The sequence below is a fragment of the Quercus suber genome, unplaced genomic scaffold (genome assembly GCF_002906115.3).
Source record: "Quercus suber isolate HL8 unplaced genomic scaffold, Cork oak 2.0 scaffold_94, whole genome shotgun sequence".
Classification (NCBI taxonomy): Eukaryota; Viridiplantae; Streptophyta; class Magnoliopsida; order Fagales; family Fagaceae; genus Quercus; species Quercus suber.
Genome location: NW_027069559.1, coordinates 726466 through 750908, shown reverse-complemented (window position 1 = coordinate 750908; position 24443 = coordinate 726466). Strand labels below are relative to the sequence as shown.

Sequence of the window (24443 nt, the reverse complement as noted above, 5' to 3'; positions counted from 1 at the left end):
TCGCAAAGGTGCATCCAGGATTGCTTCCCTTGCTGTGTGGGTGGACTGCTTATTAGGGGCTGGAATTTCGACTTGTCCATTAGGAAGTGCCAGTACGGATTTGGCGTGGTGATCCAAGCTTCATCCTCCATCGGCAAATACCCCAGACGAACACTCACCTCTGTCAATGGAAAAATGTTTTTCCACGCCTCCATTGCTTCCTCCTCGTACCAGCCCATGATGTCTGTTGGATCTCTCTTAATACTTTCTATTGTCTTGTCGCCTATTGGAATGACTTTCTCTTTGAGAAAAATCGCACATTTTCCCATTATAGTCTCTATTTCCTTTAACCCCAGCTCCGAAGTTAAATTTTTGGCTTAAAGGAGGTAACTTACCTTCAGATGGGTTATGGTTATGTTTAGAGTTAGTGGGCCATGTGTCAAAACCCCAGCCAAGAGAATTCCTATCCTGGGATAGCTTCTTGGGCCCACTCATGCTCAAGCCCATGTCATCCTTTTTGCTTTTAGAACTGGCATAGTTTTTGTGGGATTGGTTAGGTTGAGATTGGACTAGCCGTACCTCCCTACGTCCCTCATCAGCATAGGATTTTCTCTTCCCATCTCTTCCTATGCCAGCTTGTATGTCTCAAGAAAATTTTGCCGTGTTCCAGTGAAACACGTCCTCACTCCTACCCGTAGCTTCAGAGGGCAACTTGTGTGAACTACCTCTATTTTCTTTGGGCTTGTGCTTTCTTTTCACAACCATCCAATCACCATACTCCTCCGTCCCATTCCTCTCTGACACTTCAACGTCCCGCTGTCCGCAATCTTGGGACCCGTTTAGATCAACACTGGGATTTTGTTGTTGCTCGGAACCTACAGGAGGTGTTTCCGGCCCTTTAATGATTGTCGAACAACCCTCTTTCTTATGACCAATGCGGCCACATGCAAAGCATATGTCGTTAATGCCTTCGTACTGCACCGCTTGGACCACCTTGCCAATTTTTACAGTTTTGATTAGAGGTTTTTCCACATTAGTTTGAATGCAAATTCTGGCGAAACGCCCTCTCTCCCCATTGAACGTATGTGAGTCAATCTTGAGCACAGGTCCAATGGTGTTTCCAATCTTTTTAAGAATAGTGGGTTCATAAAATTCTATAGGTAAATTGGGTAATCTAAGCCAAACTGCAACTGAGGAACACAGCACTTTAGAAGCCTTGAATTTGGGTTCCCATTATCTGATGGCTAGGAACTGTTGACCAACAAACCATGGTCCGCCCTTCAAAACCTCATCAAGGTCAGGTTTAAGCTCAAATTTAATCAGAAAATGACCATGTTCAAGGTCAATGATGTCCATTCGGCCCACTGGTTTCCACATGGTTCTCAGCCTTGATGACAAGAACATGTACCCCACATTTCTCCCAAATGTTTTCACGATAATGGACTGACCCCAGGGTTCTCTTATTCTGCGTTTTTCCTCTTTAGAGAGCTTAAGTGCAGTCATACCCTCGCATAGATCATCCTCTTCCTCATCAGACTCTATTTCCTCTTCCATGGCAGATTCGAACCCAAAAGCTTGTACATAAGCTCCCGGTATAGCTCCCACCAAGCGTTCCTTGTAACTCCCTTGTAGATGGCCAAACCTGTCATCTTGGCCCAGACCTTCACCCGAACCTTCACCCTTAGAATGATCATCTTTAAACTCTTTGGTGCTTCGTTCTAGCGTATCCTCCTCTTCAGTGCTTCTCTCACGAGTGCTCATTGCGTTTCACTTTTCAATATCCTTACTAGAGTTGAATTGTCAAAAGTGACAAACACTGTCAGCACCTTTCACACTTTCACTTCAATATAAGCTGATATATCCTTCTACAATGTCAGTATCCAGAGATGGATTCCGTCAAAGCTGAAGAAGCATCCGCGCTGTACCACGTGGTGGCTATGCCTTACCCAGGTCGCAGCCACATCAACGCCATGATGAACCTCTGTAAGATATTGGCTTCAAAGACAAACGAAACGATCAACATCGATATCATCGTCACCTTTGTAGTCACCGAAGAATGGCTTGGCTTCATTGGCGCTAAACCTAAACCCGACAACATCTGCTTCGCCACCGTTCCTAACGTTGTCCCTTTCGAGCTAGTTCGAGCCGCTGACCATAACTTCTTCGAAGCTGCCATGACTGAATTGGAAGCTCCGTTTGAGTGCCTCCTTGATCGGCTTGAGCCACCGGCGACAGTTATCTTGGCCAAAACTAATATGTTTTAGGCAGTTGGTGTTGGGAAGCGGAGGAATATCCCGTTGGCATCGTTTTGGCCAATGGTTGCGTCTTTGTTCACAATGTTCCACCATTTCAATCTTTTGTCTTAGAATGGTCACTTCCCATTTGACGTATCAGGTAGGGCTGTCCAAACCCTTCCGAAGACCCGACCCATCTGAAGAAACCGACTGGATCTGATCTGACACCGGCTGACCTGACTACTTTGGCAGTTTGTGGTAGGTCTTCTCCACTAGAAATTGACTCCGGCGGGTTGGTTTTGGTTTCCCTCCCCTCAAAACCCAAACCGTCTAGCGAAAACCTCAAATTCTGGCAAAAATTTCCAGATTTCGACGAAAATCCTAAATTCCAGCGAAAAACCTAGATCTCAACAATATTTCAAGTAATTCGGTGAGATTTTGACTGGATTTGGCAAAATCTCATTGAATCTGGTGAGATTTCTGCTGAATCTGGCGAAATCTCATAGATTCTGATGAGATTTTCGCTGGATCTAAGTTTTTCTCACCGTTTTCTCGTAGTTTCCTCGCCGTTTTCTCAGATCTATGAAGCCGACCGACTCGTCCACCACCCATCGAAGGTCAGATTTGCCCAACCTATCTACTCCAGTGGTCGATGGCAGGCGGGATTTTCTGCCACTTGATTCCGTCAGGTCGATTCCAAGTTGGGCACAAACCCAATCCGGACCGACCTGTGGACAACCCTAGTATCAGGTGAGGTCTTTAATGATTAAACATATCTTTTTCGTTTTCTTTTTCTTTTTCTTTTTCTTTTTCTTTTTATAGGATCATGTTAATGAGAATCTTCTTGACAATTATTAATAAATCATTTTAGGAAAATTTTGATATTATTTTTATTAAAAAAAACTATCAAAAAATTAGTTGTTTTCTTTCTTTTTCCATAAAAACTTTCTTAAAATGGTTCACCAAAAAATGCTCTCAAAGTAATAGTTAATAAATTATTTTAGTAAAATTTTGATACCATTTTTATGAGAAACTTTCAAAATATTAATTGCTTTCTTTCATTTTACATAAAAACTTTCCTATAATTATTCACTAAAATATGCCCTCATGGCATCCGTTAACTTTTTCATTCTTTTTATTAGCACAGTATGCTACTAAGTAATTATTATTTAGCTAGTAGATGTGGGTAATACAAATCTTCAAATTATTAGGTAATACAAAACCTAATTTATTAACGGGAGTTTTTAAATTTATGTCATATTTTTGTGTCAAATGATTTATTTGTATTGATGTGGACTATGGTGTAGCAAGTTCATTATATTTTATTCGAGAGTATCTAATAATAACAATTTATGTATAAAACATATATTTATTTGAATATAGCATTATTATAGTTCTTTAGATGTTATATTTTAGGTTTCTAATTTTATTCAACAATATTAGCCTATTGGGTAATGAACCAAAATGAATTGAGTGTCTTAAAAGAGGATAGCACATTTCACCTTTATGCTGTAGTAAGTAATACAATCACGTGATTGAATTGAATTGAAGAAGTTAAGTTATAATACATAAAGAATTATTAAATTTTGTCTAAGTTATTTAACAAGGATGAGTTAGATTGTTACTTTATTTTTTTAATAAATTATTTGTTATATTTGTTAACTCAATCTATTCAAGCAAAGTATACAAACTTTGAATTTGCAGAGAAAGAAATACTTCAACTATCACAGATGGTTTCTTTATTTTTGTACCAAGATAATGTACGTTTTTTAAATGCTAATTTCTATTGATACAATTTGTTTTTTTATTTTATTTTTTATTTTTTATTTTTTGGTATGCATTCCATAGCAAATGGCGATGAGCTTGTAGACTACATCCCTGGAATTTCTTTCATTCGTCTAGTAGATCTTCCTTCATCGATTGTTTTGAGAAACCAAAAAATGTTACATAGGATCCTTGAAGCTTTTTCATGGGTGACCAAAACACAAAATCTCTTATTCAATTCCGCTTACGAGCTTGAATCTCAAGCTATTGATGTTTTAAAAGCAGATTTGCCAATGCCCATATATACTATTGGCCCAACTATTCCTTACTTCAGTCTTGGAAAAAATTACTTCGAAAGTAATAACCACAATGACCTTAACCATATAGAATGGCTAGATTGCCAACCAAGAAGTTCTATTCTATACATTTCAATGGGAAGCTATCTTTCATTTTCTAGTGCCCAAATAGATGAAATTGCAGTTGGTTTGCACGATAATGGGGTTAGATTCTTGTGGGTGGCGCATGGCGAGACTTGTAGGTTGAAAGAGATTTGTGGTGATATGGGTTTTGTATTGCCTTGGTGTGATCAATTGAGTGTGTTGTCTCATTCTTCTATGGGGGGCTTTTGGACTTATTGTGGTTGGAGTTCCACTGAAGAAGCTGTGTTTTGTGGTGTTCCTCTTCTTACCTTCCCCATAGGTATGGATCAAATGCAAAATATTAAGCTTATTGTGGAGGATTGGAAGATTGGATGGAGGGTGAAGCAAGATGTGAGAGGAGGAAGTTTGGTGACAAGAAAGGAAATTGCAAGACTGGTGCAGAGATTCATGAACTTAGAAAGTAATGAAATGAAAGAAATGAGGACCAGAGCAAGTGAACTTCAACAAATATTTCAACGAGCAATTGCGAAAAAGGGATCATCTAAAATGAACATCAATGCCTTCATCAAGGACCTTTCAAAATGCAATGGATAATGAAGAGACTACACCACCTTTTCCCAGCTACAAGCCCATTTTCACCAAAATGTTCATACACCTTACATATTACACATAGGCACTGTTGTCAACAGGATAATCATTTTGGTGTAGGCATTTTTGTTCATGATAGTAAAGAAGAGATGTTCTTGCTGCTACTTGTGAGATATTTTAATGCTTGGGAAGCACGCTGTTGGCTAGTGATGTGTCCCTTTTAAATTCATTGCAATTTGGCTTATAATGGGTTTTTATGAATGGCAATGTTTGTTCCACACGTGTGTGACAATTTTGTGTAATTGTGAGAGATCGCGCCTTCGGCCCGAACCTAAGAACTGTGGGTTTTGGCACTTGGCCCACCCAAATAGGGTGGGGTCATGTTATTGCCTTTCAAGAGACAATGGAGAGATCTTACTGTTGTTATTCTCCTTCCTAGGTCAAGGGTTTTACAATGAAATCTCCATTTATTTAATTGGAAAAATAAGAAAACCAAAAGAACTGAAAAATAGATCATTGTTATTGATGATTTGAAATTGAAATTGTACTTCTCTTTGATAATAACTAGAAAATTACATGGTTTTGATCCTAAATACAATCTAAAATAAAAGTATATACATTGCTTTGATTCCTAGTTACTCTAGAAAGAGAAAATTACAAGGATAAGCCTCATTTACTAATCATTGATTTAAGTTTGGAGGCTATGGTTACAGGATTGGGAAGGTGTTAGGCACCCAACCTGCCTGGTGAAACCAGTCTTCTAGATTGTGGTGGCTAATATAATATCATATCATATCATTCAAAAGTGTGAATCTAGTATTATACATCAAAAACATGGAAACATATTTATAATTAGGAGAAATCCTAGTTCTAAACATGTGATCATACCACTTGAATCAAAAACCCTAGAAACATAGAAAATATGAAAAACTAAGCACAACCTAGATCTAGCATGTTAAACAAACAAGAACTAACTAAGAATATGAAAATAAAACATGCTTGAATCTTAAAGCTAAGGCATAATTAAATGGAGAAGGCTAGAAACCTTACCTATATGCACAATACTGCAAGCACTCCAAGCTAGACTACACCTCAAGAGTGAGAGAGAATTCTCAGTTTGCTAGAATGCTCAAAGATTTTTTTTTTTTGGGGGAGAGGGGGGGGGTGTGGTGGGTTGTTCCAATGTTTCTGAGTGTTTTCCCCATTGTTTTGAACCGGAGGTGAAAGGATTATTTATACTAGGAGTGGGGAGCGTTAGGTCTCTAGGCAATGTGGGACTTTAGAAATTCAGACTTTTTGAAAGGAAAATGTGGGTGTAAGGTCAAATTGAGTGGAGAGCAAGTTGAAGTAGAAAAGGGAAGGAATATGGAGATTTTGGTCAAAGTGTTGATTGGCACTTGGTTCCAGATTTTTCCTTTATTCGTTTCATCTGTTTTCATTTTCAATTCGAAAATAATTTCCTCTGAATTTTACTTCCTTTTTTGATTATCTTAGTCCTGAAGTTCAGCAAATTAATTCCAAACATGTTAATTAATTAATTAATTAATTAATTAATTAATCAATTTTTACTTATTCTTCAATGAATCATTAAATTCTTTGACTTGGATTAAATCTGGTGCATACAACCTTACCATAAACCATACTCCAAGCTAGTAGGATCACGACACATTACCTAATTTAAATTGGTATAAAAATAGTCCAATCAAAATTAAGAGATAATACTCACCTATGGTTGGAGATTGATTTATGCAAGTACACCTTATCATTAAAACTTGTTTCTCGAATATTTTTTAATCTAGTGGTCCGATTAATGCTCATGAACTATCGTTTTGATCGTTATGACTTGTTTTATAAAAGTATTTGGAGATTAAACAGCCAAATCCATAGTCTTACCTTAGAGACATGATATAGTGATAATATGCAGTGCAATATCAGTTAGGCCAAATGATAGGTGCAAAATGAGGTCTTTACAATAATTTCCATATCTTTGAATATAAGATACAATAGAATAATTTATATAAAATAAAATAGTATAAGGTTAATATATATATATATATATATATTATTTTTTTTTTTTTGCCTTAGTTATCACTTAGCCAATCCCTTGGGGTTTATATATTTTTGACATTTAAAGATAGAAACCTTTATTCTTCTTAAGGAAGAGTTTAAAAATATTGCAAAACCTTGGATGTGTGGTGCAGGTTTTAAAATACGGTAGACTTTTTAGTAAGTCACGTTTTCAATGTATTTTTGCGCTGAATGCACTAATTTTTTTCCTTAAAAATATTGCAGCAACTTCATCCTCATGTCATAAACTAAGGGTAAAATTGAAGATTTCTAAATAAAAATAAGGGTAATTTAGGGATGATATATTGTACCAGTTGTTGCGTTTTTTAATTGGACGTCAGCTAGTCTGATACCCAAAAGCCAATTAAAAAGAATTCAACTTTTAAACGTTAACAAAGGCCATTTAAAAAGAATTCAACTTTTAACCATTAATAAAAGCCATTTAAAAACAACAATAAAGTATTATGATATTATCCAATAGTTTCTACTATAAAATAGCAAATTCTCACAAAACTTTTTGAATGAATGCGGAAGTAGAATGATAAAAAGTGATCAGGGAGGAAAGCCCACTTTACTCCTAAATTCATCAGACATAATCAATGACCCTTGGTTTCCAAGTTATGGACGATGGACTTTGAACAAACAACAGTCTGCCACGTGGTTGCAATGCCATATCCAGGTCGAGGCCATATAAACCCCATATCCAGGTCGAAGAAACACCGTCTTCTCATTACCTTTGTCGTCCCCGAGGAGTGGCTTAGCTACATAGACTCCGATCCCAAACCCAACATCATCCGCTTTGCCTCCATCCCTAACGTTGTCCCCCAAGAACGTTTGAAAACCGCCGACTTCCCTGGCTTCTATGAAGCTGTTATGACCAAGATGGAAGCTCCCTTTGAGGAGCTTCTGGATCGTCTTCACCGCCAGTTGATGCTATGTTAGCTGATGTTGAGTTACTGTGGATGATAAGCGTAGGTAATAGAAGGAATATTCCGGTAGCATCGGTTTGGTGTTCCATCATTGGGATCTTTTCCTACGAAATCGGCACTTGCCGCTTCATTTCTAAGACCGCATAAAAAACAAAATTAAAAACCATAACTTTTATCCATATTATACTGCTGATTGTGAGTGGTGAAATAAAAATAAATGGTGAGTTCATGCGAAAGGAAAAAGACATTGAATCATAGTATGTGGCTTTTTTCAGTTTTTTAGAAAGCCAGCTGATTCATGTCTTTCTAGCTTAGATTTGATATTGGACTCTCTCTACTTTCTTTTGAGGACTTGATATTACTGCAAAACGTTGATATTAGACATGGATTTTTGCCTCTCTTTTGCGTATTAGAACTTGGAAAGCAGCATGTGGACCACATCCCCGGACTTTCTTCGACGCAAGTGGCCGACCTTCAAACAGTCATTCATGAAACCGACCCTAGAGTACTGCAGCTTGCAATGGAATGCATTTCAAGGGTGCCGAAAGCACAATGTCTCCTACTTACTTCTGTCTACGAGCTTGAACCCCAAGCCTTCGACACTTTAAATGCATTATTTTCATTCCCTGTCTATCCTATTGGCCCTGCCATACCTTACTTAGAACTTGAACATAATTCCTCTATTAAGATAACTCACAATGACCCAAACTATCTCCAATGACTATGTAAGATTGAAATTTATCAACTATCTTGTTAGTTTTATTCCGTGCCAATTTACTTGTAATTTAGCACTTAGTAACCTTGTATTTAGGTGGGATTCATGTAAGGGTAGTATGTGAAGAGAGTGTGAAGAAAAGCTCAAGTTTGTGCAAAGAAGCTGAGTTTCGCGACTAGGACTCGCGGCTAACTCGCAACTGGCAAACCGCCAACTACAGGTACGTGAGAAGCACATAGGAGAGCTGAAGGGTCGCGCCAGCTATCGCACTACAGGACAAAAATCCTAAGCTGGCCAGGCCATTACCTCGCGACTTGAACTCGCGACTTGGACAAGCCGCGAGGCCAAGCCGCCAAGTTACCCTGTTTGGCAAAAATTGTCTCTTCATATTCCAAACACAGACCACTATCTATAGACTCTTATACCCATGAAATCAAGAGAACTTCTAGAGAGAATTTTTGTGAGAGAAACCCTAGAGAAAATAAGATTGCCTTATCCCCAATCTTTACCTAAGAGACTCTACAAATTCCTCTACTCTCTTCCTCTACTCTCTTCCTCTCCATTAACACATCCTTGAGAGGTTATTGACTAAATCCTTACCTCACCACACCCACGTCTATAAGAAGGTACATTTGGTGCTAAGGGAAGCAGTTTAGAAGGAACCAATGTCTATTGGTTGATGCTATGGTTTAGTAGTGGAATCCGGTAAGTTAGAAAAGAAAAAGGTTCGGCGCAACCTCGTTGGAGCAGGAAGCTTGGAGGGTTTAAGTACCTAGGTAGATTATGCTTGGAGGGTCTATTGATGTTCATGTATCTCAACTACATTTTCTAGTGGATTATTACTGCTTGGAGGGCGGCGGAGAGGTTTTACGCTGAGGGTTTCGATTTCCTTTTCGATAACACATCGCGTGTTGTCCTTGTGTTTGCATCTCTCTTCCTTTATCTTTGCCTTTTATTTTCTTTTGTGGATGTGATTATAATTGACTTAAATTGTTTATCAATTTTGTATTTGGTTTATGTTCATGTTCCGCATATTAATTGTTTTACACGCATTTTGAACTTACAATTGGTATCAAAGCGGGTACACTCGCTGTGGTTTAAATACCTGAGTGTGATCGTTGACCCTTTTGAGATGAATAGGTCTCAATCCTTAAATGTTCCACCATTTTTTGATAGTAACAATTATGCCTTCTGGAAAGTCAAAATGAAGGCATTCTTATGCTCTATTGATGATACCGTGTGGGATGCGGTTGAAATAGGTTGGACTAGGCCGGAGGCTGCTAAATTTACTTGGGATAAGGCAGCTCTTGCGGTAGCCAACGCTAACAGTAAAGCTTTAAATGCTATTTTCTGTGGTGTGTCTCCAGATGAATTTCACAGGATATCTCACATGACAGTTGCTAAAAAAGTTTGGAAGATTTTGGAGACAACCTATGAGGGGACTAAGAAGGTGAAGGACACAAAACTCGAAATGCTTACCACCAAATTTAAAGAGCCCAAGATGGGTGAAGATGAATCGTTTAATTCATTCTATGGGAAGCTCAACGAAATTGTTATTGCGAAGCTCAATCTTGGTGAGAAGATTGAAATACTAAGGTGGTGAGAAAAATTTTGAGGTCCTTACCAAAGAGCTTTCGAGTAAAAGTCACAGCCATAGAGGAAAGCAAAGATTTGGATGAAATTAAGATCCAAGAGCTCATTGGGTCTCTTCAAATGTATGAGCTTGGACTGCTTTCCCATAAGACAAGTAAATCACTCGCTCTCAAAACCATCACCGAAAGAATGGATGATCCTTCTGAAGAAGATGGAGTGGAGAAGGAAGTAGCATATCTTGTGAAAAACTTTCGCAAATTTCTGAAGATGAAGAACAATGGGAAACCATTCAACAGAGGAAAATTTTCATCTTCTAGAGGTGATAGAAAAGAGTTTACGAGGAAAGAAGGGAAGGATTCTCAATCTCCTTCGGACATTGTATGTTTTGGATGTAATGGACATGTACACTTCAAAAAGGAATGTCCCAACTATTTGAAGTCAAAGGGCAAGGTCTATGCCACCACTCTAAGTGACTTAGACTCATCAAACTCAGATTTAGAGGAAAGTTGTGACGGAGAAGGAAACTACTCTGCATTCATGACCATTGCACATGTGGAGTCTTCAGATGATTTAGGTACTCTTGTGAAGGAGCTTGGTGAGCATTCTGATTTGGAGTCCATAGGAATAGTTGAAGAGTCTGAAGATGAGAAAGTTGGAGAATCAGTGGGATTGCAATAGACTTACAACTCACTCCTTGAGAAAACTAGTGAATATGCTAAGGTGGCTAATGAAGCCATTAAGAAGATGAAGAGGGCTGAGGAAGATTACAAGAGTCTTCTGGCACAATACAAGAAGGCGAAGTGTGAGATTGAAATACTAAATGGTGAGCTATCAGAAGTTTACACAAAAGTGAGATTTTTTGAGCAAGAGGTAGTGCAAGCTCATGCCAAGATAGAGAGAGTCTCCTCTCAGAAGTTAGAAGATGTTATTTCATCTCAAAAACCTTCCTCAGACAAGTCCGGGTTGGGATACACCAGAGGGAGTAGCTCATCAGCCAAGGTTGTCAAAGAAGTGAAATTTGTAAAGGCAAAAGAGTCGATTGTGGAAGAACCTATTCCGGAGAAAATTAAAGGTGAGAAGAAGAAGAAAGTGGCTGAGCAATGGGTGTTCAATAAGTCCCGCAATCAGTTAGAATTCAGATATGGAGCTAGAGAAAGATCACTTCCAAGATCACAGCAGGGTCCTAGAACAAACTATCTCTGTCACTATTGCGGAATGCAAGGACATACTAGACCCAACTGTCATAAGCTGAGAGCACTAAACAATGCAAGCACTCCTTGATCATGAGGAAGGAGAAATGACGAGAGATCTTGGGGTGGTGAGCGATCAAGAAGTCAAAAACATGATCTCGGAATGATGGACATGATGAAGATGATTGGTGCCTTCACAAATTGTTTGGAAAGCTTTACACGAAGGTTTGATAGTCCAAACTCTCGTACCCAATCCTTAAAGGATATCACCCCAAACGCACGTGACATGTGGGTGATGAAGGGTACTCATGTATAAGCATTATAACATGTCCATGCATCAATTCTTCCTATGCCTTGTGAATATGTTTAGTTGTTTGCTTTATGCTTCTGTTTGTTTTTGTGTTGTTGCATGCATTATGATTTCGTTTGTTTTGTTTTGTTGCTTGTGCATTTGTTTCGTGTTTAAAATGTTTTTACATTGCATTTGATCAATCTTTCATTACTTTTATGTCAAAAATTCAAAAACACATAAAAAGTAGAAAATTCAAAAGTTTAATCAACTTTGTTGAGGGTTGTCTCAAAGCATGTTTTGCCTCGTACTTTTGTACTAATGACTTTGTGCATTTAACGAACTTAGCTTGTCTCTCATGCACTCATATCATTGTGGAAGAAATTCTGAAATCTATGTGACTGTTGTAAATAGATTTTCAACCTTGTCATGAATGATTAGTAAATGGTTATGTTGATCTTGAGACATGCATAGACTTGTGTCTATATATCTTCCCACTTTTATTTTTATTGCTTTTAATTAAAGAGCTCACCAAATGTAAATCTCCAAATGAAAAGAGATTTTGATCTGCAAAAGTCTGTCGCACATATTAGTATTTGGTTAGGAAAAAGGGAAAGCAACCAAAATAAAATTTATGATGCCCAAAAAGTCAAAGGCTAAATCATCAAGTTGAAATATTGAAAATTTCAGGCATCAATCTCACAATGAGATATGTTTCTTCAAAAAAAATCAAATGATATGTTGAAAATGGAGCCAAATGAAAAGTTTCAAAGAATTGTACTCAAGTTTTTGTGAGAGGTTGTTGATGCCCATTTCTGCAAATATGTACCCGAAGGCTTATGAGGAAGAAAGCCCAATGAAGAGCAAGGCCCAAAGGCCCACAAAGAAGACTAAAGAACAAGAAGGGTCTAAAGAAAGAAGTGCAAGTGAAAGTAATCTACGGCAAAACGCAAATCTGCCGCAGAATACAAGTCTGCCGCAGAATACAGCTTTACCGCAGAATACAGTTCTCTGGCAGGATGGCTTCGGCAGATGAAGATAAATTGGGCCCAATGCCCTTTTGATCCAGTTAACATTATTTGGCCCACAAAGGCCCAAATCATTTTGTATAAAAAAGATAGGCATGAAAACTGATATGAAGAAGAACGATGAAAAGAAACAAGGAGCAGCAGGAAGTGTTAGCAGCAGGAATTGCGTGAAGGAAGAGTCAAACTAAAGGAAACGACAAATGCAGCAGGAAACGCGTGAAGAAATAAGACAAAAACACGCAGCAGACGAAACAGAAATAATCTGCTACGGTAGGAATGGCGTGGGAGACAAAAACAAAAGACAGTGGAGCAAGCACAAAAGGGTCGGGGCACCACCAACCTGTACCCAGCCAATACAAGGGAGGTGGTCCCACGGTCAAGGGGATTTAGAGTGGCGTGGTTTGGTGGTGGGGGGGAAAAGGGGGTCTATATTTGGTTTTCTGCCATGACTTCTTTTGGGAACATATCCTGCTGGGATGATATCTTACCTAAAAGAAGTAATAAATGGTCGGGACCATTTGATGCTTGTCATAGAGCTAGGTAGTAAGGTAGAGGTATACGGCAGGAACAAAACAAAAGAGAATTTTGTCACACAACAAACATGTTTTGAGCAGATGGCAGTGGTCGGGGCAACCAATGGGTGAGTGGGTAATCTTGAAAGGATGTCCACAACAAACCAAAAACAGTTGGTGAAGCCCTAGGGGTAAAAGGGAGAAATCCCATTGAATTAGTTTGTTATAAAAGGAAGGTAACCACGACAGAAAAAAGGGGACCGAGGTAGAGGAAAAAACAGGGGGAATAGTGAAAAATAGGGGAAGAAAAAAAAAAACACCTAGAGGGGAGAAAAAGAAAGAAAGAAAGAAAGAAAGAAAAAGAAGAGAGGAAACGCGGCAGGAATAGGGGCATGCATCAATAGACCATTTTTTCCCTCCCTCTTAGCAAACCCACTCTTTGAAATCTCCAAAAGTAATAGCTAGTAGCCATTTAGGCCTATTCTCCAAAATGAACAATTTTTATGGCAGGAGCCCATGATAAGGTTGTTGAAGTTGGAGTTTGGGTTCCTTCTTGGTTTACTTATTCTATGGGCAGATTTAATACTTAATTTTGATTGCAAATATATTGGATTTCTCTCATTATAACTTATATCTACCGTATTTAGTCATCTTGCCGTAGCACGTTTTTATCACGTCTGCCGCATCAGTTTCCTGTTGTGGTGTCTTTACTTGCTATATTATTTATTCTGCTGTAGTACCTTTTTATTATATTTACTGTGTTAATTATTATACAAGCTAAACCTTTTCTGCCAAAACTTTCTTCACTATTTGTTATTACGTATTTTGCTTTTGACACAAACTAACCATTATCCTGCCATAAGTATATATATACATATACCCTGTTTCTCATGTTCTGCGAAATATATTTTATATATGTATATGTGAATACGTATAAGTATATATACTCATATATGTATGTATATATTTGAGAATATGCTAACCCATTTAAACTAACATTTGTTTGATGGGTATTTTCTTTGGGTTTTAGATTTGCTTATGCGCAGGCAGTAGAAAAGTATTTTCTGCAGTAAAAACGAAGAGTGGTCATTCACATTGTAGGAGGTTTTAAAGCATGGCAGACAGCTTTAAAGTACGGCAGACAGCTTTAATGCATAGCAGATAGCTCTATTGCACAAGGCTTTACGGCGGGAAGCTTTACTGTACAGCAGAAAGCTTTATTGCACATCAGACAGTCTTATTACACAGTAGACAGTTTTACTACGCGGCAGACAGTCTTACTACACGGCAGAAAGTTTTGCTGTATAGCAAAAAAGTCAATCTTGCGGCAGAAACTGGAGGAAATTCTTCTGTGGCAGAAACAGGTGGGATAAGCCCACTTTGCAGCTTCTTCCCTTGGACTTGGACTCAGTGTTTGCGCACAAGCCGGCCCAAGATGAGTTCCAGTTGGACCGGTCTCAACTTTCTTACTCAGAACACTCGGGCCTACTACTGCGGAAGGCAGCCCAGCCCAACGCACAACACAAAAAAGGCCCCTTACAGAGGTCATATATGCATATTTCTATAATTGAGATGGGTCACATTATCTAGTACTAATTGTGTATGTCTTGATTGAATTGATCATTGAAGCTTCACATTAGACTAAGGACTATCTCATTTTTGATACCCACACACAACACACAAGTCTATGTTTAATGAATGCCATATTCATTTGTATGATTACACTTGTTTAAATGTGTTTTTCACATACTCAATCTTTGTTGATCAAATACAAAAAGATTTTTGAGTGTTTTAGTTTGTTTTTGGAAAGTATTTTGTTTTTACAAAAATGTCAAAAAATTTTCAAAAACAGTGTTGCCTTGTTTTGGCGACTCAATTGCGGGTAGGTCTAGTCGCATGCCCAAGCCGCGAGCTTACTCCGAAATATTTCGCGGATAACTGGCGAGTCAAGGCTGCAGTTGCGAAAAAGACTTAGAAAATTTCTTAAAATTTTGAGTTTTTGTGGTTTTTGTGGCTCAATGTGGCGACTTGTTCGCGGGTGGAAGGTCCAGTCGCGAGGGGTACACAGAGATTTCTGCAGCTTCCCTAGCGACTATCTCGCGGGTAGACCTTCCAATTGCAAAAAACACTTAGAAGATTTCTTTTGAAATCTTGGCCTTACAGTGTTTTGCGGCTTATCCTGGTGACTGACTGGCGACTTAGTTCAGTCGCAAAAAACGTGTGTTTTGCGTTTTAAAGACATTTTTTTAAATTGGTTTTCAGTTTTTCCCTCGAATATCAATGACTGTTCATCTTCCTCCCAAAACATCTTTCTCAACACTCCGTGTCTTTTTGCAAAAGCTTTCAAATTCTGCATCATGTCTTCATTAAACACCAAGAAAAAGATATGGGTTTTCTTGTCTTCACTTCATTCATCATGATTTCATTGTTGTTCTCTTGAATCTGGGTGTTGTGTTGTTGGTTTGTGTTTTGAGGGGCTCGAACATGGGTTTGCCTAAATTGTTGAGAATGATTGTGTGATGTTATTTGCTCTTTGTTGCAATGGTGTGTTTAGGGTTATTAGTTTACATCAGGTTGCTTGTCTTTAGGCTGAGCATTGATGTTTGACAGTTTGTTTTTGGGCATATGGATGTGGGGTTTTCTGCAATTTTTATTGTGGTTCTAAGTTTGTCTGTTTTGTTGTGCTTTTGGTGTTAGTGGTTAGCATTATTTTGATTTTTAAATCACCATATCTTATAGGTGTTGCTGCATGTGTTTTCCTTTCTGCACTGTTCATACCCAATGGGTCATGACTCATTGTCATTTGCTCAAAATTATCTGAATGTGTTTTACAATGCCATTTATTTTCTAATAGCATACATTCAGATTAAACTTGTTTGACTTGTTCTATCCTATTTTTGATTATCAACTGTGCTTAATCTATGTAACTAACTTGTTACTAATGTGTGTGCATTTTCCCATTTTGTGCTATGTCTTGTTGTGACCTTTTCTGCTTGTCTACAGATGACTGCATCTCCAACAAAAAAGAAGACTGTTGCTAAGAAATCTGACAAAAGACTGAAAATGGACCCTAACCTATTTAGGTCAATTCAACACTTTAAGAGATATAGGGATTCTTTCTCAAGAGGAACCATCATTCAGGAGAGATTTGTTGATTTCAGAGAATTGAAGGACACCTTCATTCCAAGTTGTTTTGAGGGTAGAGGTTGGGAAAAATTGTTGAGTGACCTACCTCCTGTTTGTAAGCCTCTAATCAGAGAATTCTATGCAAATACTGTGATAAGGGAGGAAGAGTTGAGTTGTTGGGTGATAAGAAAGGAATTTACCTTAGATGCTCATGACATTGATAAGGTTCTAGGGCTTGAGGGTTTGGAAGATTATGAATTCACTAACTACAAGGACAGAATGCTTTCTCTAGAAACTGTCCAGAAAAGAATTGGTGGGGTTATAGAAAAGAGATGTCTCAACACTTCTGATTTTCCTAAAGACATGAGGTGTTTAACCACTATAATGATATACAACCTGTCTCCTATAAGGAAGATGACTACACTGACAAATGCTAGAGCTATCTTTCTCATGGAACTTAAGGAGAAAACCTTCATTGACATCAGTTCTCACATTTTTGATACTATAGTGGATGAGACTAGAACCATCTCACGACCTAAGCTGATATTTCCTAGTCTTCTCATAAGGATCTTCAAAGCAAAGGGTGTTGCTATCCCTCAGGATATCAGTCCCATGGCTCCTTTGTCAACCATCAACAAGTTTACCCTCACAAGGATACAAAGTCATCTCCCAGGTGAAGAAGGGGAGGATGCCCAAGAAGAAGGGGATCAAATGGAGACTGAAACAGAAGCTGCAAAACAATTAGTCACACTTAGGAGTAGAAGAAAGAGGAGTAGAGCCTTAACTTTATCAGTTGGACATCCTGATCCTTTTTAGATCATCCTAGAGAGGCTTGATACACTCGGAGAGGTTCAAAATCAGCATACTAAGAGGATGACAGCAATGCAGGATCAGCTTGATGTCCTTTCAGCTAAGATTGACAGCTTTCACACCAATCAGGAGCAGTGACCCTTTGGCCATTCCGGTCAAAAAGGGGGAGAATTTTTGGGGCTATTCTTGAGGGTGAGCTTTCATTTTTTTTTGATGTTGTGTTTATAGCTTTGAAGCTTTGATATTGTGTTGGTTAACTGTTGTTAGTATAGGTTTGTTATTTAGTGGTTTCAGTTTTCTTTTGGTATTGGCTAAAACTCTTAACTCTTGGATAGTTTTATTTCAGTTGTTACTCAATATATATTATGTTGTTTATTCAGCATATCTTACTATATAAGTTGTTGGTCTACCTGCTACTTTTGTAGGTTTTAAGGTTTATGTTTATGCTTTGTACCCATGTTGCTTTTGTAAGCTTTTAGGGTTGTTTATGCACACTTGTAGGCCTTTGTGGTTTGTACCATGCTGTATGTAGCCTGTGTGCTTTGCTAAATTAGTACTTGACTAAATGTTATGCATTTTCTTCTAAGTACTGTCACTCTTGTGTCCTTGTAAGATTTTTCCTAGATGCATATACTTCTTGTACTGTGCATTGGTTGAGTGTTGGCCATTCAAGTGATTTGCCTTGTGTTTGTTAGCTTAAATGTCTGGATGTTCATTCCAAGTGTGAATGAGCATTGTGATCACTTGGTTATAGTGATTGCTTGTTTTGGTCTTGCCATAGTTTGTTGCTTTATTCCATTGTGCTTGATCGCATTGTGCTTACTCCATATGTATTACAAGTATTCTGTATACAATGAACTTATTGTGTTGTTATATTTCAGGAGTTCTTGTTCTTATGGTTCAAAAGCTTCACAGATTCTAGAGTTAGGTGTGAGTGAGTTTTCCAAATGTTCCCATCTCACGCTTTAAGTCTAGAATTTGTTTTAGGATTTTGTCACGGAATAGCCAAAGGGGGAGATTGTAAGGTTGAAATTTATCAATCATGTTGTTGGCTTTATTCCGTGCCAATTTGCTTGTAATTTAGCATTTAGTAACCCTGTATTTAGGTGGAATTTATGTAAGGGTAGTGTGTGAAGATAGTGTGAAGAAAAGCTCAAATTTGTACAAAGAAGCAGAGTTTCGTGGCTAGGACTCACGGCTAACTCGCGACTGGCAAGCCACCAACTGCAGGCACGTGAGAAGCACACAGGGGAGTTGAAGGGTCGCGCTAGTTGTCGCACTACAGGACAAAAGTCCCAGGCTGGCCAGGCCATTACCTCGCGACTTGAACTCGCGACTTGGACAAGCTGTGAGGCCAAGCCGCCAAGTTACCCTGTTTGGCAAAAACTGTCTCTTCGTATTCTAACGCACACCACTATATATAGACCCTTATAACCACGAAATTAAGAGAGCTTCCAGAGAGAATTTTTGTGAAAGAAACCCTAGAGAAAATAAAATTGCCTCATCCCCAATCTTTACCTAAGAGACTCTACAAATTCCTCTACTCTCTTCCTCTCCATTGACACATCCTTGAGAGGTTCTTGACTAAATTCTTACCTCACCACACCCACGTCTGTGAGAAGGTACATTTGGTGCTAAGAGAAGCAGTTTGGAAGGAACCAATGTCTATTGGTTGATGCTATGGTTTAGTAACGGAATCCAGTAAGCTAGAAAAGAAAAAAGTTCAGCGCAACCTCGTTGAAGCAAGAAGCTTGGAGGGCTTAGGTACCTAGGTAGATTAGAATTGTAGGGTCTATTGCTGTTCATGTATCCCAACTACATTTTCTAGTGGATTATTAACGCTTGGAGGGTGGCGGAGAGGTTTTACGCCGAGGGCTTCGGTTTTCTCTTCGAAAACACATCGCGTGTTGTCCTTGTGTTTGCATCTCTTTTCCTTTATCTTTGCATTTTATTTTCTGTTGTGGATATGATTATAATTGGCTTAGATTGTTTATCAATTCTGTATTTGGCTTATGTTCATATTCCACACATTAATTATTTAATAATAAGCTTGAATTGTTTTTTTTTTTTTTTTTTTTTTAATTTAAAGAAGCTTTTGTTAGAATTGAGGACTATGTCTCTGTCCGATGAATTTATATAATCTATTGGATAATATATTGTTAATTTTAAAATCTTATCTTCAAGTTGAAATTTTATACTATATATATATATATATATTGGGCAGGTGAAACCCAAATAAAAGTGTGCCCAATAATGAGCCCAATCCAATCCATAACTAAAAGTTGTGTCCTTACCTAAGAGTTATATCTCTTGAATACACACCATTCGAANCCTAAGAGTTATATCTCTTGAATACACTCCATTCGATTGTCGATATAAATGTAACAATGACTCATCTCATCTGTATGCACGTTAAAAATTTTGACGCTGACTAACACATAATCTTTTTTCCTCTTTTCTCTTCAACTTCATTCAAACATCTTGGCCACCATCGTACGAGTAATTGTAGACTACTTATAGAGATCGTAATCATTGAAAAGGTTAATTAGAATAAAGATACAAGTGAAATCTCTAACTTTTTAATTCAATTTTTCACATCTATATTTATTAACTGTTGAAATTACTGATTCTCAAAAAAAAAAAAAAAAAAACTGTTGAAGTTACTAATTTAAAAAATTGTTAATGCATAAATTTGCCCAAAATTATGGATTACTTGTATATTGTAAAATTTAGATGGTTGGCTAAATTCATGTACTGAAACAAAGTGTTATAAGGGTTATAATTTATTCAAGTTTTGGTTTATATTAAATCGAGTCAAAAAAGCATAATGAAGATTCATGTTTCATAAGACTAGCTAGAGCGATATCATTCTCGCACAAGTGAACCTCAAATAGAAAATTCGCAAGACCTTCATTCAACCTTTGCTTGACCAAACCATAAACAAAATGTTCACTTGACCATCGCCTTAACTCTCGCTCAAGAGAAAATTACGTGAACAGTAAATAGACTTGGTTTTTTTTCCCCTATATAAAGTTATAAACCAATCCTTGCTACACACACATAAAGGTCTAAAATAAAACAACTCTATATTTTGAGTGGTAAAAATTTACTTTAGTGAAACAAAATGTGACCTTAAAAAAAAAAAAAGAAAAACCAACACATCTACATGAGGAAACTAATCAATGGTCGTGGCTTACGAAATGGGCTTCTAAAAATGCATCAAGGTTTGTATAAGATGATCCACCTTCTCCAATATCTTGGCGACAAATATCTTTTAGTTCTCTTGCTCTTTCTCTTAATTCTTTGCCCTCTCCACTTTCCATATACATAAACCTTTGCACAATCTCTAATATTTCTTCTTTGGTCACGGAAATTTCATTTCCCACTGTTCATCTGTTTACCCTCCACCCAATCTTCCAGTCTTCTACAATTAGCCTACTATTTGGTACTTGGTCCAAAAACAACGGAAAGTAAGCATTGGAATGCTTGCGAAAATTGCTTCTAGAGTGGAATGCCACCCACAATGCGTCCAGAAACCTCCTATGGAGGAATGGCACAACACCTTCAGTTGGTCACACCATTGCACTACCAACCCATATCACGACAACTCTCTTTCAACTGAGAAGCTTCTCCACGAGCCAAACAAGAAATGAACACCACAATTACCCAACCCGGCAGCAAGTTCATCCATTTGGGTGCATGAGACTGAAAGGAAACTTCCCAACGAGTTGTACAAGACAGAACCTGTAGGTTGGGAATCTAGCCTGTAAATTCAAAATGCGTGTAAAACACCTTTGAATATTTAGACCCTAAATTACCAAAGATGGAGTTTTCCAGCGTCGAACGAACAACAGTCAGTCACATAGTTGCTATGCCATTTCCAGGCCGAGGCCATATAAACCCGATGATGAACCTCTGCAAGTTACTATCCTCAAAGTCAAAAAAACAGCATCTTCTCATCACCTTTGTCGTCACCGAGGAGTGGCTCGGCTACATCGGCTCCGATCCCAAACCCAACAACATCCGCTTCGCCTCCATCCCTAACGTTGTCCCGCCAGAGCGTTTGAAAGCGGCCGACTTCCCAGGGTTCTACGAAGCTGTAATGACGAAGATGGAAGCTCCCTTTGAGAAGCTTCTTGACGAGCTTGAGCAACCAGTTGATGCTATGTTAGGTGATGTTGAGTTACTGTGGACGATAAGCGTAGGTAATAGAAGGAATATTCCGGTGGCCTCGGTTTGGACCATGCCTGCTGTTTTTTTCTCAATGCTACATCATTGGAATCTTTTCTTACCAAACCGACACTTGCCGCTTAATTCTCTCGGTAAGTGTTACTATTGCATTCACGTGTTTTAGACTTTTAGCTACATGCTTTTTCTTTTACTTTAAACTTGAAAAATTATATATATTTAGGTACATGTCTACACATTACAGCTCACTTCTGAACTGTCTATTTATTTTTTATGAATAAAGAAACTATACTGTGTCTAGTCAAGCTTGTTTTATTAGGAAAAATATATATATTACAAATTTGATATATAACTTTTGATATTATTTTGAACTATAGTGACGGAATAAACAAATCATTCATAAAATTAAGGTTATTTTGATGATACAGACCTTATGGCAGTGACATAAATTATATTTGTCAGGTTAGAATTTTCCATTCACTGATAAGAATTTGTTTAGAACATTTTAAAAGTATAGAAAATAAGGTGAAATATTTATAACAAAGATTTTGAAATAAAAATCAAAAGCTGACTGCTAGCTGAGGATCAAATATGCTGATAAGAACCTGGCTAGCAGTATATATATCGCGGTTCACCAGTAATCCAGTAGCCCTTATGCTACTGCATATAGTTCTGCAGCAACAACATCAAAACAAGGCAGTGCAGCTAGCATAGTACTTAGTGATTGCTGGTCTAGTTCAATAGCTTTGGATTGTTGTCCTAGCAGGCCGTGATTGTAATTAGACATCATGACAATTGTGACTTCACACTCACACACCATAATAGACATTATTGGTCTAATGTCTAAGCCATAAGCAAGGAGATATTTTAAGGCAAAAGCCTAGGAATATAAAATTTTAATTTAGATTTTCATGACATTCAAGAAAAATAAATATAGCTATATTACAAGATTTGATTTTGGCCACCCTTTATATTGGTCGTAACGTACTTAAATGGAAGGAACTAATAGGTGGTCAGTGTAGCCCTAATTTTTTGTAATGAATTCAATGCATTTTTGGTCAATTGGTTTAACTAGTACAACCTAGAGAATGTAAGTACAAAGTAAATTTTAGTTCTCAAAGGCATTAACATATATGGTTGGCTAACTTGAAGTTAAAAAAGGTTCCTAGAACGTGTTGATCCACTTAAAGAGCCAACTGGTTCATCTCTTTCTAGATTAGACTTGATATTACTGCAAAACATTGATATCTGACTTGGATGTCTGCCTCTTGTGATAGAACTTGGAGAGCAGCATGTGGACCACATCCCCGGACTTTCTTCAACACAAGTTGCTGACCTTCAAACAATCATTCATGAAACCGACCCTCGAGTATTGCAGCTTGCAATGGAATGCATTTCAAGGGTACCGAAAGCACAATATCTTCTACTCACTTCTGTCTATGAGCTTGAACCCCAAGCCTTTGACACTTTAAACGCAATATTTCCATTCCCTGTCTGCCCTATTGGCCCTGCTATACCTTACTTAGAACTTGAACATAATTCCTCTATTACAAGAACTCACAACATCCCCAACTATCTCCAATGGCTAGATTCCCACCCTGCAGGTTCAGTCTTGTACATCTCATTGGGAAGTTTCCTTTCAGTTTCAGGCACCCAAATGGATGAAATTGCTGCTGGGCTGCGTAATAGTGGTGTAAGATTCTTGTGGGTGGTTCGTGGAGAAGCTTTTCGGTTGAAAGAGAGTTGTGGTGATTTGGGATTGGTAGTGCCATGGTGTGACCAACTGAAGGTGTTGTGCCATTCTTCTGTAGGAGGTTTCTGGACACATTGTGGGTGGAATTCCACTCTAGAAGCAATTTTCGCAGGCGTACCAATGCTTACTTTCCCGTTGTTTTTGGACCAAGTACCAAATAGTAGGCTAATTGTAGAAGACTGGAAGATTGGGTGGAGGGTAAACAGATCAACAGTGGGAAGTGAAATTTCCGTGACCAAAGAAGAAATATCAGAGCTTGTCCAAAGTTTTATGAATATGGAAAGTGGAGAGGGCAAAGAATTAAGAGAAAGAGCAAGAGCACTAAAAGATATTTGTCACCAAGCTATTGGAGATGGGGGATCATCTTATACAAACCTTGATGCTTTTCTAGAAGGCATTTCACAAAGCCACAACCATTGAACAGTTTCCTCGTGTAGAAGTGCTGGTTTTAAAAAAAATAAATAAATAAAAGTAACAAATATTTGTTTATTGCTTTAATAGTTAATATCAATGTTTAGAACAGTTTAGATAATGTGGATTCCAATTAGCTCAACTAGTAAAGTCTCTGATGATTGAATAAAAAATCTAGGGTTTAATTCCCGTTTATACCAAAAACCGATTAGTGTCTTGATCTGATGATAAAGAACTATCATTAAAAGCCAATGTCTTAAGTTGAAATTCTCTTAAAAAAAATGATTTGGATAATAAGTGGGCTCTAGAACCCCATACCAGCAGCCAAAATTCTATTTCAGTTCTATTACAAGATATACTAACTGTAGTAACCAAAAAAAAAAAAAAAATCTAAAGCCCCTATTGTACTCCTTGATATTAACCAGTAACCACAACTATACCAAAATAATTAATACTGATAAATCATCAGTATTTTTTAGCCGTAAGACCCCTAAAGAAGTGAAGGGTGAGGTAATGAGTACCCTTGGACCTATGAGTGATTCTCGGCTTACTAAATATCTTGGTCTACCATTTATTATTGGCAAGTCAAAAACTAAAGTCTTTGCAAAAATGAAAGTGAGAGTAGGGAAAAAAATATCAGGATGAAAGGAAAAAATGCTTTCAATAGGTGGTAAGGAGATTCTTGCAAAAGCAGTTGCCTAAGCAATTCGACATACACAATGAGTTGCTTTCAACTACCAAAGGGTCTGTGTGATGAGATGAAAGGGATTATGCGAAGACTCTAGTGGGGATAGCGTAAACAAGAGACAAAGATAGCCTGGGTAAGTTGGAAGAAGCTGTGTAAATCAAAGCATAAAGGTGGAATGAGCTTTCAAAGCCTTCAAGCC

The 24443-nt window shown here is 37.9% G+C and overlaps 1 protein-coding gene and 2 pseudogenes across 1 annotated transcript; all 3 read left to right on the top strand.

Moving 5' to 3' along the window:
- The first annotated feature begins 1865 nt into the window (after positions 1-1865).
- On the top strand, positions 1866-4951 carry LOC112032012 (UDP-glycosyltransferase 87A1-like; annotated as a pseudogene).
- Positions 4952-7639: 2688 nt separating this feature from the next.
- Positions 7640-8662, top strand: LOC112032011 (UDP-glycosyltransferase 87A2-like; annotated as a pseudogene).
- A 12365-nt stretch (positions 8663-21027) lies between these two features.
- LOC112032031 (UDP-glycosyltransferase 87A2) lies at positions 21028-23643 on the top strand. Its single transcript, XM_024064732.2, has 2 exons — positions 21028-21526; positions 22670-23643. The coding sequence occupies exons 1-2, from the start codon at positions 21028-21030 to the stop codon at positions 23563-23565; spliced, it is 1395 nt and encodes a 464-aa protein (XP_023920500.2). The 3' UTR covers positions 23566-23643.
- Positions 23644-24443: the final 800 nt, after the last annotated feature.